Here is a 14,711-nt window from a genome sequence, read left to right as displayed (position 1 = left end):
CTAGGTGGCTTGGTCATGGGAATGCTCTTGCACACAACCAACCAGCCACTACAAGTTAGCCCTTAACTACAATCTCACCTGGTTGTAAGTGATGATGTAGTTTAAGATGGATGCAGGCTATCTTGTTATGGAGTATGGTAGTCATATAAAAACCATAATTAATCTGTTTTGCCCCATTGAACCAGAATAAAATGTTTAAGGGCACACCTTGTTGATAGGGTGGTAACTATTCACGGCCAAAGCCTCTAAATAAATTCCCAAATTGTCCCTGCCAGATTTTTAAATCAATCTAGGACCTCTCCTAAAACTAGATTTAAGAGATGTTGTCAAAATTTTAATTCAATTCGGAGATTTATAAATTTTACTCAGTTGTCCTTATGTGTTATCTTGAAGGAAAGTAGGTAAAATTTTATTATATTACTAATAATATTATAATTTTTATATAGCTGGATGCTAGTCTATAGAGCGGATTTACAAATGAATCATGATAATATCATTCTTTTAAATTATTTATTGAGACAATCTAGAAACTACATGATTAAAGCTAGTTTATATTTTCGGAGGAAAGGACTTTAAAAGTTGATTCAATTGTCTATGCGTCAGACTCTTTTCTCCAGGTACGAGAATACCTTTCTTGCCTTGTTCTCGCTGTAGCTTCGCCCGTTCGTTATACTCATTGTAACAAGTTTGAAATGATGATACCTCTTTCAAGCACTGTTCTTGATCAAACTCTGACTTTTTAAAACATGCGAACATTACTGCCATCTCTTGCATACAAGCAGCTTCTTTAAGTTTATCCCCTTTACCAGATACGCTCTTTTTAAGACGAAGTGGTAAGAGCATTTGAAAGGGAACAGGTTCTCTTTGAGGTCTTCTGGCACTTTTACCTGAAGGCGCCGTGAAAAGAATAGGATTTAAACGCATTTTCACTTAATTTATTGCACAAATTTAATATTTGAGAAGACAAAATATAACTATTTTAGTTTCAATTTAGAGGTTATTTTTTAGTTAATGACATTGACGTTTGACATATTTTGACTTTGACATATGTTTATTTTTTTTTTACCCGACATTGGCGAATTAAACTGCCGTGAAGGCATGACAAAAAGCCATTAACCCAAAGAAGACGATTTTTTTTTCCTTATTCTTCGGCTTAGATAAAAGGCATCGGTACAGCCATATCTTCAGTATTCATTCATATATTATTTGAATGTAAGGCATAAAGCTATGTCTTTATTGTTTAATTTTTACATTAAATTTCAATCTCATTGTAAAGCCATGGCCTTAGTCTTAAATTTCCATAGTAAGGCATAGAATCATGTCTTCATTAGAGTAACTTTTCCTAATTCGGATTCTTCAAATATCTTCAATACTTGTTGATGTTACATAGGTATTCATTTAAAATCTTGTAAGTTTTAATCTTTGGTGGTTTATAAATCTCTGTAATTTTCAATGAATGGAAAAATGGCGGGAACCTTTGAAGCGAAAAGGCGCGCCTTCCAAATCCCATAAATCTTCTATTTAAATCATCCACACACAAAAATTACACACATCTAATCCTGATTTCCCCTGCATTCTGCTCCGCCCTCCGCAGCCTGTGCGAACATCACACACATCTGTTGATTTTATGGGTTGCCGCGGCTGTTCCAATAGACGTGACATTGCAGTACCTACAGATAAGATTATTTGATATAACATTGAGAAAAATAATATTTAGTCAATAGGTATTAAGTCAATGCACATAAAAACCAAAGTGAAAAAGAAAAAGAAGACATTAATTTATTTATCAAACTTAAATATTTTTTTTTGGCTGTGAAAAACTTTCCACCCAAATAACATCAACAAGTAAGGTCTCACTTCACTCGTCTCCACTGTCAGAAATAAATAGCTGTTCCCAGCGTTATTGTGGTTTATTTATAATTGACAGGTTCATTTTAAATAAGCCATGATATTATATGGCTCACCTATATAGACTTGCCTGCTAGATTGTCCAATATTTTTGTTATATATTTTGTTACCTAAATATAGTATTTACGTATGACGAACCATTTTGTTAGCACACTGATTAAGCAGCATGTCAACATTTGCACCTGGGTTCATCACCATAATCATTCAACCGATTGACGTCCACTGTTAGATATATATAGGTCTTTTGTAGGGAGTTCCAAAATCCACGGCCCTAGGTCGCTTGTTTCCAGCGGCTTCCAGCGACTCGCTTGATGTTGTCCATCGGTTCTCCGAGCTATATTGGGCCCCGCCCATCGCCACTACAGCTTCGCGACTTCGGATATACGATCTTCATATATCATTTCTGATTTGGTCATGTAAAGCATAGCATAGTATACTCTTATCCCTGTGGACCAGGTATACCTACACATGCATCGCTAAACGCCCTACGAGTTCAGTACAATGATGGTTTCAGAATGCTGTTGGACTTAGCCCGTTATTGTAGTGCATCAGAAATGTTCGCGAGGGCTCATACTGATCACTTTTTTGCCATCAGAAGATAACGAATAGCATCCTTGATGAAAAGAACGTGGGTAAGCAGTAACGGCATTCTGAAAGCACTAATAAATCGATACGACTCTCCGATGTACAAGCTGTACCCATATTAAACTCCACGTAGGGCTGCCTGGACGCAGAAATTATATTAATATTTAATGTAAGTTTTTTTTTTTATTTAGTTTAGTTTTTAATTATTCTATTATATTATAGTGTAGATGGGTCATAGTTACCAAATAAATAAATAGAGCTCTCCATCGCCCGCTAAGTGAATTCATATGGGGCCCATAGTAAGCCTGTGTTATTTTACAAATAGGTACTATTATTATAGAAATCCTATTATTAGTGAAAAAACATATAGCGATAATGAACTTCTAGATAAAATAGTTTTCTAATGGTGAAAAAATATTAAAATCGGTAGTTTCAGAGTTTATCGATTACAAAGAAATAAACAAATAGCTAAATCTTTCCTTCTTTCAGATAGAGCTCAATGCATGATTTATTTATTAAACAGATCCAGATCAGAAATAGGTTCTATACTTAAACGCTATCCGATCGTTAAAAAGATTCATTGTCAGTAGCTAGGTAAGGTGAGTAACCTTACCGTGAATTTTGGGACAAAACAATATTGTTTCAGGACGTTACCTTCTTTTTGTTACCTGTATAGTGTGGAAGATTCATGAGTATCACACATTAAGATTATTTTCATTGTCAGTAGCTAGGTACTTTATCTTACCGTGAATTTTGGGACAAAACTATGTTGTTTCAGGACGTTACCTTGTTTTTGTTACCTGTATATTGAGGAAAGTTCATGAGTATCTCACATTAAGATTGCAAGCATGCTTAATAATATTAAAACGGAATGATCTGCGTGGAAAATAAATATTATCGCATATAATATGTACTGCTATGTTATAAATCCCAAAAGAAGGAACATAGCGTATTTCTTGCACTAGAATTAGGTACTTACTAGCTAAATAGGTTTATTAGGGATCTATTAAGTCAATAAATTTTATTAAAAACTATAAAGATTTTATCTTAAGAATCTATAAGCTTGCGAATTGCTATCATAAATATGCCATTTCATGGCAATATACGAGTACTTTAAGAATAATCAGATTAGATTTTAAAAGACAAAAGGAAGTTGGTAGTTAAAATATTAATAACGATGGACTTACAGCGCCAAGGTCGTAATTCTTTTGTTGCGGATTACCTTGTATATAACCCTAGCACGGCTACCATGGGCAAGAGACAATTAGCTCCCCAGGAAAGGAATAAAAATGTATCTTCTTCCACAGCTTTGAATGAATACACTTTTATTGTACACCACATAAACATAACAAATTAAAAGTAAAAATTTAACAAAAGGTATACAATTTGCCGGCCTTATCGCTACATAGCGATCTCTTCCAGGCAACCAAAGGCGTTAAAAACAGCTCAAGAAGGGACGTAAGAAGAAAGGAGCTTTATCAACTCCCAGAGCACCGGCGCACAAGTGGAAATAATATTCAAATAATATATTATATATCATGTCAAATATTAAACGGGGGTAATCACCTCTATTTTACGTTCCCGTGCTTTGGCATTTGGACACGTTATTTTTATCCCTAGTCAAGGGATGTCTGCTGCCCGTGCTAGCATAGGCCGGAGACAATAATTACATCCCCCCAATAGCTTTCCCGATATTATTAAAAGTATGTTATCTTGATATTATTTCCACTTGTGTGTTATTGCTCGAAGAGTTGATAATAGCTGTGGGAGTGTGTTACATTTATGCGTAAAAAAGAAAAATGTTTTATTATGCACAAGTAATCAGGTTCACTAACAACATGTACTGTCCGAAAAGTCCGGCACTGAAAAGTTTTGGAAAAGATATCGAAAGATGTCCTAAATGCTGCCCATCCGATTTGGATTCGGCGGTTCACCTCTTTCTCAACTTAACCTAGGGTAGGTTACTTAACTTTTCTTTTTTTTTTTTTCTCTCTGGGAAATGCGTTTACACATCCCTTCCGGAAATATCCTTGTAATCCAGTCCATTTCCGGAAGGGTATGTGGGAATACCAACGAAAACCCAGCGCAACCCACCGCGTTTGAAGTGAAGTGCCAACGGATCGCTGTCGCATGCAACATTGGCACCTCAACGCTTACTGCGATTTCGTGTAGCGTGTCCTTAGATGGCTAAATGAGGTGTGCAAACCTTCGCCTTCTGTCGCCTGTCCTTCTCCTGCAGAGCGGAGGAGCGACTACGGCTGACTCCCTCTCCCGCTCCGCAGCCTCTTTAAGTTGTATCAACTCCTCGCAGAATGACACCATTACCTGCCACTTGGACTTGCTGCCGATCATTGTGTCTATGATATTTGGCCATCATATATCCCCATCGAAAGTCGCAAGCAATGAATGTCTCTGCGGTGCCCCCGCCGCACACTCCACCAAAGTGTGGTATGCCGTATCCTCCGGCGCGTCGCATTCCCAGCAACCAGAGGTGGGTTCCCGTTGCGACCCTACTTAACTGGATCGTGTGTCGTAGATTGTACCATCGATATGCCATCGAGACAACATCATCGGCAAACCGAGATCGTTCTTCTAAGTTCTTTCCAATCTGGAAGCTTCAAACGTTCTCCATTGCAGCAATCAGAAATGAGAAGATCCGCGGAAGAACCAGAGTTACCGACATACCCCAACGAGCTGCAAAGCTGAAGTAGCTATGGGCGCTGTTAGCTCAAAGAACGGACGGGCGTTGGGATCTAGCGGATTCGGCACTTGTTAGCACAGCGTTGGTCTACCTCCTAACGAGGTGGATAAAGGACATCAAGCGAGCCGTGGTATTTGGTACTCGCTATAAAAGACTGCACAGCAGTCTATATATCGGTTCATATAATAATGATAAATTAATAATGATTAACAACTATATTCCAAATTTTTTGTTCCAAATTTAGTTAGTGATGCAATCAACATGATAGAGACGTGATATTTACCTTCCGTCATACGGAAGGTAAATATCACGTCATATGTTGTTGTCACACGACATATGTTGATCGTGTAGGTACCTATCAAAAACATAACATACATTTAGTTAAAATAATAATTTCAACTGAATTACTAATCCAAGATTAAACCGATAAGGTTACTGTATCTTCGATTACCAATCGTTATAAAAGCGTTCTGCAAGCAATTATTTTTATGAATTGTAAGGAATTATCCAGTAGGTTACATTCTTAAAAACAATTTCAATACTTTGTTTATTTTGATTGTATTAATAAAAAAATAAATTACTTTACAGATTTTAAACATGAAATACTTCGTTGTTTTCGCTCTGTGCGTCGCTGCGGCTTCGGCCTTCTCAGTCCCACCCACCGTGACTGGTGCGGACGCCGCTCAGGTTCAGCAGATCATTGAAGCCATCTACCACCCAAGCACTGACCCCGCTACTGCAGCCGCCCTCGAGCAGATGCTCTTTGAGATCCTCGGAATGAACAAACCTGTCATCGTCGAGGACAGTGAACTTCCAACCATCGTGGTCGAACCTGAAATCATCGATGAATCGATCATCTCTGAACCTGGACAGAACGAAGAATCTATCATCGACGCCAGTCCAGTAATCATCGACGAGTCCATCGTATCTGAACCTGCCAACTACCGCCCTCCCCTAGTTCAAATCATCGTCAATGTTAACAACGCACCCGAAAACGCCGTTGTTGTAGAACAACCTTCTCCCATTGTCATTCCTGGGGAAGTCGTCGTTGTTGAGCAACCCGAAGCTGATGAAGTTGTCGTGGTTGAGCAACCCGCGCTTCCAGTTGAACCCGTGATCATTGCTCCTATCGTGCCCGCTCCCGTCATCACTCTCCCAGACGACCTTAACTGAATAATAGCTTCTAAGAAACTTTAATAAAAAAATAATTTTAGTAAAAAAATATGATATTTTCATTAATTTTCCTAAGTACTATTAATTTATTTTTATTTTTATTAATTTTCGTAAGTAGAAATGTAGTTTAAATAAAAAAAATAATGTTCGACTTAAAGTCTAATGAAATTTAATCATGCCTGAGAAAATAAATGTTTCAACGTACGGACATACGTACATATACAGATTCAATCTCTTCAAGATAATAAGAAACAAGGAACGCGGAGGCGAAAATGGTTTTACAAATCTTAGCGGTTCGTAATAGAATAGAATACAGAAAGTGAGATGGAATACGTTTTGGATAAGTCAATTATACAAAGGGTTCCTGGCTTGCCTGACCGCCATTTTAATTTTCTACCAAAATAGCGGCCACGCATAAATACTGTATTTTATCAGGAATCAATAAAAATATATAAGAAATGTAAGACAATGTATTAATATAAAGTAAGAAAAATTTAAATAAAAACGTATTTTCTTTTGTCAAAAGCGTTGAAAGCATTGTGGGTAAGGCTTCAGTTTCGCTTTCGGAGGGACCGAGTTCAACCCCCGGCCCCGGCACGTAACCTTAATTTTCCGGAGTTATGTGCGTTTTTAATGGAAGCCATTAAATATAACTTGTTTTAATGGTGAAGGAAAATATATTGAGAAACCTGCATGTCTGAGAGTTATCCTTAATGTTATCAAAGGCGTGTGAAGTCTACAAATCTGGACTTAGCTGGCGTCGTGAACTACCTAAAACCTTGTTCTGCTGAGAAGGTCTCCCTCTTAGAAGGGTTCCCTGTAATTGATCGTAATGTGTGTGGAGTAAACTACTAAAGAAATACTCGTATTTACAAAAAATATTCGCCATCCAAATGGACACAGGGCCAATATGCATTAGAAACATTAGGACTATAAAAAAATAAATAAAGAAATATACTTATAATAAATATACCATGACAATACACACATCACCACCTAGCCCCAAAGTAAGCGTAGCTTGTGTTATGGTAACTCAGATAACTGGATGAATTTTTAATGAATAATTTTATACTGTATATAGATATTTATAATATACATATAAACACCCAGACACTAAAAAACAATCATGTTCATCACACAAACATTTACGGGAATCGAACCCACGGCCTTGGACTCAAAAAGCAGGGTCCAGGAACTATGGACATTAGACAGGCTGATCCATGCATCTGGTGACCCAAGAGCGCCTTTAGCCCGTAGTTAAGCCTTGCAATCCAGAGATGAAATAACACCAGTTTTGTGGGCTACTTGCATTTGTATGACAATTTAGTTGGCGTATATTTTAGTAAATATTTTTTGTAGGTAATTTACAGACATTGGTAAATGCCATGGTTGTTGCTATAGTGTGTTACATGTTCTTAAATATTGGATAGAAGCAGCCGTTACTTTGAGGAAGTCCTTGATTACATTAGAGATTAATTTATTATTATATCAATTTGCTAGTCGTAGGACGTCCTCGGATTAGATCAAAGTAGTCTTTTTACATCGCGTAGAATCCTATTAGGAGCATGGGTTACATATAACTGCCATCCAGACTGCATCATCACTTACCATCAGGTGAGATTGCAGTCAACGGCTAAGTTGTAGTGGATTAAAAAAAAGCATAACCATGCAATTCTGAATGGTACAATTTGTTTTCATCTATACACTATAGATGAATATCTTGAAACACTAAACAGATCTTTCAAAGCTATGCAGGTTTCGCTCAAACACCGGAAAATCTTCAGATTGTTGTTGTTCTTATGTTCATGTTGTGTCTTGATATATTTTGTGTGTTAAATAGATAATCTATACTTATAATAAAACTGTAACAAGAAGATTTCTGTACTTAAATTTAATATCTATGTTTTCAAAATTTTGACCGGGGATGCTTTATCGATACAGAGTCCAAAATATCTTTTTATGCAATTTTTGCCTGTCTCTCTGTCTGCTGTCCGTGCACCACGTGAAAACTACTGAACGGAATTAAATAAAATTTGATATAGTGGTAGCTGATATTCCGGGTCAACATGTAGGCTACTTTTTATCCCGATGAACATATAATAAGCTTCTCCCGGGAAACGGAATGAAAATTTTTATGAATTTTACTTCACAGCTCCGTTAAATTTGAACCGATTTTAATAATTATTTTTTTATTTCAAAGTTTTTACTATAAAACATGTAGTGTCTAATTTTAATGAAGATCTGATAAATATTAACGGAGATAAAGTAAAACGATCGAATACATTCGTACCATACTACTTAATATTATAAATGCGAAAGTTTGTGAGGGAGGATGTATGTATAAATGTATGTATGTATGTATGTATCAACTAAAATAATGACAACTTACTACTTTATAATGTAGCAGTATACGTAGAGCAGCACAGAAACGAGTTTGACAAAAGGAGTCATTGTTACTTACGATACCCTCATAGACTTCTATCCAAATATCACAGCCTTAAAAAAGCTACAAAGACTGTAGCAGGCATGGGTCCAGAAGTTTTTAATAGGATACCAGGTAGCATAAGAGATGCACCAAATAATAATTTATTTAGGAAAAAACTGAAGACTTGGCTTGTCGAGAAGGCTTTCTACAGTTATAATGAATTCTTGGATAGTAAAATATTGTGAAGATTGACTTTACTTATTTGTTATTATAGAATAATATTATTATGAATTTATAAAATTATAATATACATTTGCATGAGACAATTTATTATTGAATAATTACTTTGTGACGTATAATATTAATATTTATGAATAAATGACTATTGACTATTGACTATTCAGTATACCACGTAAAATAATAGTAGGTATGTACATACTCGTAGCTCACTATGGTTATGATGTGAGTATCACATCTATTCTAGCTTCTCGATTGACTCATACGCGGACGAAGTCGCGAGGGTCCGCTAGTTATATACCTAATACTTTAATAATAATTACTATTATTGAGTCAGCCCAGCTTGCCATAGAGTTAGAGTTTAAGTGTCGATATTAGATACGTATATTATTCTCCTTATAGAGATACCTAGGTACCTTCTAAATTTTAATATCAATATAATCTCACGTAAGTAATTAGTAAAAGTACAAAATATATTAAATATAGCTCATCACGCCAAGACGTCTAGACAGCCGTGATGGAATATACTGTAGGTATTAAAAAAAACTATACAAATTATTTTAATTATTATTAATTTTTACTTGAAAATTAACAAGATTCAACTTTTTAACTTAACTTAAGTGCATTAATAAAACAAATCTGAAAGTTTTACTGTTGGTAAATGATTAACGAATGTAATGCAAAGTGTGAAGACCAAATAAGCCAGTGAATCTTAATATTCCAAACATTGTATTGTGCCAACAATTTATCCAACTGTAAAACTAAACTATAAAAGTAATTTCAGTCATAAAAATAGGTAATGATTTCAAATAAAAACGTAAATACTGTCGGAGATTACGCTAAATCTAAGATAATATTTGTGTATAAAACGTTATGATAAATCATGCACTCATAAGTTTTTCAGAAGCTATCAAGTAAGTAACATACCTGTTCAATTTCAACCTGTTAATTATTTACCTGTTTAAGTTTTATGACAGTAGGAACACAATAATAACCTTTTCAAACGTTTCTTTTCCGTTCTGTTTTTGTAAAGTGGCTTTTTTTCTTATATATTTCTAGATCCTCAAAATGAAATACTTCGTTGTGTTTGCTCTGTGCGTCGCTGCGGCTTCGGCCTTCGCAATCCCCCCCACCGTCACCGGTGTGGATGCAGCTCAGGTTCAAGAGATCATTGAAGCAATCTACCACCCAAGCACTGACCCCGCTACTGCAGCCGCCCTTGAGCAGTTGCTCCTTGAGATCCTCGGAATGAACAAACCTGTCATCGTCGAGGACAGTGAACTTCCAACCATCGTGGTCGAACCTGAAATCATCGATGAATCGATCATCTCCGAACCTGGACAGAACGAAGAATCTATCATCGACGCCAGTCCAGTAATCATCGACGAGTCCATCGTATCTGAACCCGCCAACTACCGCCCTCCCCTAGTTCAAGTCATCGTCAATGTTAACACCAACGCTCCTGGTAACGCCGTTGTTGTAGAACAACCTTCTCCCGTTGTAATTCCCGGGGAAGTCATCGTTGTTGAGCAACCCGAAGCTGATGAAGTGGTCGTAGTCGAGCAGCCCGAAGCTGAAGAAGTGGTTGTGGTTGAGCAGCCCGAGTTTCCCGATGCAGTGATCGTCGCTCCTGTTATCGTTCCAGAAGAGCCCGTTCAGGTGCCTACACCCGTGATAGTTGCTCCCATCGATACTGCCCCTGTCACCCTCCCTGGCACCCAAAACTAAACCTTTTACTCTTCGTACTGTAGAGTTCATAACTAAGAACTAATAAAATATGTGAAGGCAAACTTATTTTTCATTCCTTTTGTGAGTCTAACCGCTACGCTCAATAATAATTCAATTATATTTTATAAAACTTATTACCGTGATTATCAGCTGTATTAGAACCTATTGGTTTGGCGCTGAGCGATGGCAAGAGATCTGATGGTATGACGCTCATACCTTGGGGGCTTGGATGGTCACTTCTGTGGGATACAACTTGTGTTGATACCCTAGCTGCATCACACATCCAGGCCACCTCGTCAATGGCTGCTACCAGTGCCGAGCAGGCCAAGAGGCGTAAATATGAAAACCTGGAAAGCAGCTTCATTTTTGTGCCTTTTGGAGTAGAGACTTTGGGACCGTGGGGTCCGGAGGCAAGAGCCCTTTTCAAAGAATTATCGAAAATGGTTATCGAGTCTATCGGTGATCCTAGAGCGGGCAGTTACCTTGGGCAACGAATTAGTTTAAAGGCCATCCAAAGGGGCAATGCTGCCAGCATCTTAGGAACTGTGCCTCGCTGCGGTGGTTTCGAGGACGTTTTAGATTTTAATTAGTTTTAAATAGTTTATTTTAGGTTATATTTATATTACCGTGATATGATATTTATTTAGTAAAAACTCACTCCGAGAAGACAGTTACCCAATTCTTCTTACCAGGGCTATAAAAAAATTCAGCAAATTACAAATAATATAAATAGCAATATAAAATTAAGAATTACAAAATAACGGTAATAATTAATAGCTTAAATAATAACCAAAAAAGTAAGTAAAAACAAAACATTCATACCTTTAATTAATATTGCAGATTACCCACTCTCTAATAACATTTTTTTTTAGGAGCTGAAGCCCCGCGTGCCGCTTGAATGTGTGAAATATGCCTAACTCCGAATTATTATGAGTGAGGCATGCGTAGAATAGTTCTACATGGTAAAGCAAACAAGTTATGTTACATGCCGTGTCGTGGTGGCAGATATACCAACCCCCTTCTTCCCGCGGGTGACATATGAGGCGACTACGAGAATACAACAGAACAAGCAGCAACGTCCTCTGTACGAATACTACTATATACTGACCCTACAAACCCTTTTGCCATGGTGATTATAGGCAAACTTCCCGTTGGGAGAAGGCCGTTCAGGCCCAGCAGTGGACTCACAGAATTAAGAACATACAGAAACCGTGTATACGACTAATATTGAAGCATCAAAACCACTTCACTTTATTAGTATTTCTCGAATAGTTAGTAACTTCATACCATTTAGACAGTAATTATTTTACCTCTAATTTTCTCAACGTTTAGCATAAAATGGGGAAATAGGAAAAAGTTTCTGAGCTAGCAACATTCCGGGAGTGTGAAGGAAGACGTGTGCGGGGCGTTTTAACCTGTTTTGGACACAATGTACTGTAACGGCTGAATGAGGATTCTGTGTTACCTTAATATTGTAAGTATACTGATGAAAGGTAGCAAATTTCTTCTAATACCTGCCATCAAAGTTTATGAGATATTTTAAAAATTACGGATCAATATAACATAACAGCTGAACTCGTTGTTTCGTATAACCTAGCCGTGCTAGAGGACTTGTCGCCGACTTCGTTCAGACTATATGGACGCAGTGCGTTGCTTAAACGTTCTGTTATAATCCGAAATGCACTTCCGTATCCCATATGTTCCGTTCCGATATACAATGAAAATCAAATAAAGAGTTAATAGGTACCTTCTAAGCAATTATTTACCTTAGTACAGCCAAATGCTAGTTACATAGTTTGGATGCATTTGTTTTGAACTTGGCTGTGTGGCGTAGTAATTTTATAAAAAAGAAAATGCTATTTTACAGCTAACCTCGAAATTGTATATGGCAAAGTATGGTATGGCTCCGCTGACCTCTATAACATTAGCACAAAAGACGTCAGAATATGTCTATGTCAATGAATCTTTATTGCTACCCAACCAACTGGTTTATCGTTATCATCCTCATCTCAACAAATGGACGTCCACTTCTGGACATAGACATTTTGTAGGGAGATCCGAATACCGGTGCGATGTTGCCATTTCTGCCCCTTGAGACCCCCCAACATCCATCGGTTCTCTGAGTTATGTGCACCGCCCATTGCCACCTCTTGAGCTATGTCGATAACTCGGGTTCTGCTCAGGAGCTCCACATTCCTGATTTCATCACGTAGTGAGACCTGTTATGAAACCCATAGTCAGCGACCACGTGTTGGATCACCAGTGGCAACAAGCATTGTTCGAAGACTTTGGATTTTGGACTTTAGGCGCTGATGTCACGGAGTTTCCTTAAACGTTTCGTTTAGATATATGCTTATTGTTGATTGATTGTGTGTTTGCGCCGTGGGGTGCTAAAGTGTATCACTTTTGTGATAATGTAGGATGTGTAAGGTTGAAATCTTATGTACTGTCTGGGAATATTATGACTCTATCTCGGCTTAAAGCGAGTAGACTTTCGGTTGTAGATTGTTAGTATGTTTGATGTTTTCTGAATTGCCCAGCTCTGTTCATCGGTGTGAAAGGATCGATGAAATAACAGGAATTAGCAAAAATCAATCAGTTGCTTAATTTAAGCAACTACACGTTGACAAGTGGGTAAATGTTTTATATTCTATATTAATATACCTATAATTAAAATCGTTACCTAATCTCTTTTATGAGAGAAAAGTCCTTTGCCCATTGGCGGACATTATTATGATGATTTATCTAATGATGATTTAGCTAAAAGTTCTATATAAAATGCGCCAATACCTCAACACCGACGTTAGAATTCAGTTATGTGAAGATCTAGTCCACTCAAAACTTAACTATGCTGATACTGTTTACGGGCCATGTATGTTGGCCAGATCAGCAAAGTTAGTGCAAAGAGTCCAAAACGCCTGCGCCAGATTTTGTTTTTCTATAGCTCCTGGTTCTCATGTCAGCTCTTATATTAATAGCGCAAATATGCTAAACATGTTCTTTGTCTGTTCATTGTCTCGACGTAGACTCCATGTTTAGATAGTAGATTTAGCTACTATGCTGTTTGGCATAATGTCCACAGGCAAACCAGCATATTTGCGTTCAAAAATAAAATGGGTTCACGAAAATGGAAAACGTAGCAAAAGGTCTGCGCCTCGGATCTCCATGCCATGGCATAGAACTGCTGCTATTCGTGGTACTTGTAAGTACTCTGCCTGTAAGGTCTGGAATGACCTTCCACCTCCAGCCATGATGAAGTCAATGATTTCGTTCAAGAATGCCATTAAAAAGGTATTTTTGGATAATCAAAATACTTGAAAATAATATTTATATTATTTTACTTTATTTTTCCGTATACTCCCTCTCCTTTCACATACGTTCACTACGCATCTTCTTAAACTTTTCCCGGCAAATCCGTGACGCCAATCAAGGCTATACCTGAAAATCAGCGCTGCAGTTGTCAAATACTGCAGCAGCATGCTGAGGTAGCAGCCTTTTCAGCTGAAGCACCTTTCGATAAGGCATTTAGTTTGTAAAATAGTGTACAATTAGTTTTAATGTAATTAGTAATTAGTTTTCATTAGTTTACTTATGTGTGGAAGCTGAATAAAGTTTATTATTATTATTATTATTATTATCTCTAAACCATCTTATTAGATCACCGAGATTATCATTCACGACCACCGAAACCGGTCGCCAAATTTGTAAACTCTAGGTAATTAAAACATTCTTTTATATAAAGTGTGTTATTTTATTGAACCAAACACTTTGTGTATGCAACATACATTTCATTGTCTATTTTTTCAATATTAAAGGATGACAAAAATTTTGAATCATAAATAGAGTTTTTGGGGTTGTTTAAGTTTTTATTGTGAATAGCTCTGTATATTGATTCCCCTGTTCCTTCTTTAAGTTGTAAACAATTATAGATTACTTCCTTGTATCTAGTTCATA

General features: G+C 37.1%; 2 protein-coding genes across 2 annotated transcripts; one reads left to right on the top strand and one right to left on the bottom strand.

Annotated features, from left to right (window-relative positions):
* Window positions 1-502: 502 nt before the first annotated feature.
* Window positions 503-995, bottom strand: LOC120633239. The gene has a single exon (XM_039903393.1). The coding sequence runs from the start codon at window positions 922-924 to the stop codon at window positions 550-552; it is 375 nt and encodes a 124-aa protein (XP_039759327.1). The 5' UTR covers window positions 925-995; the 3' UTR covers window positions 503-549.
* Window positions 996-5,791: 4,796 nt separating this feature from the next.
* Window positions 5,792-10,757, top strand: LOC120633415. Its single transcript, XM_039903621.1, has 4 exons — window positions 5,792-6,016; window positions 6,068-6,361; window positions 10,089-10,322; window positions 10,374-10,757. The coding sequence occupies exons 1-4, from the start codon at window positions 5,792-5,794 to the stop codon at window positions 10,755-10,757; spliced, it is 1,137 nt and encodes a 378-aa protein (XP_039759555.1).
* The last annotated feature ends 3,954 nt before the right edge of the window (window positions 10,758-14,711 follow it).

The sequence above is a fragment of the Pararge aegeria genome, chromosome 21 (genome assembly GCF_905163445.1).
Source record: "Pararge aegeria chromosome 21, ilParAegt1.1, whole genome shotgun sequence".
NCBI classification, from domain to species: Eukaryota; Metazoa; Arthropoda; class Insecta; order Lepidoptera; family Nymphalidae; genus Pararge; species Pararge aegeria.
Note: the sequence above shows the minus strand (reverse complement) of the source record. Positions and strands in the feature narration are given on the sequence as shown.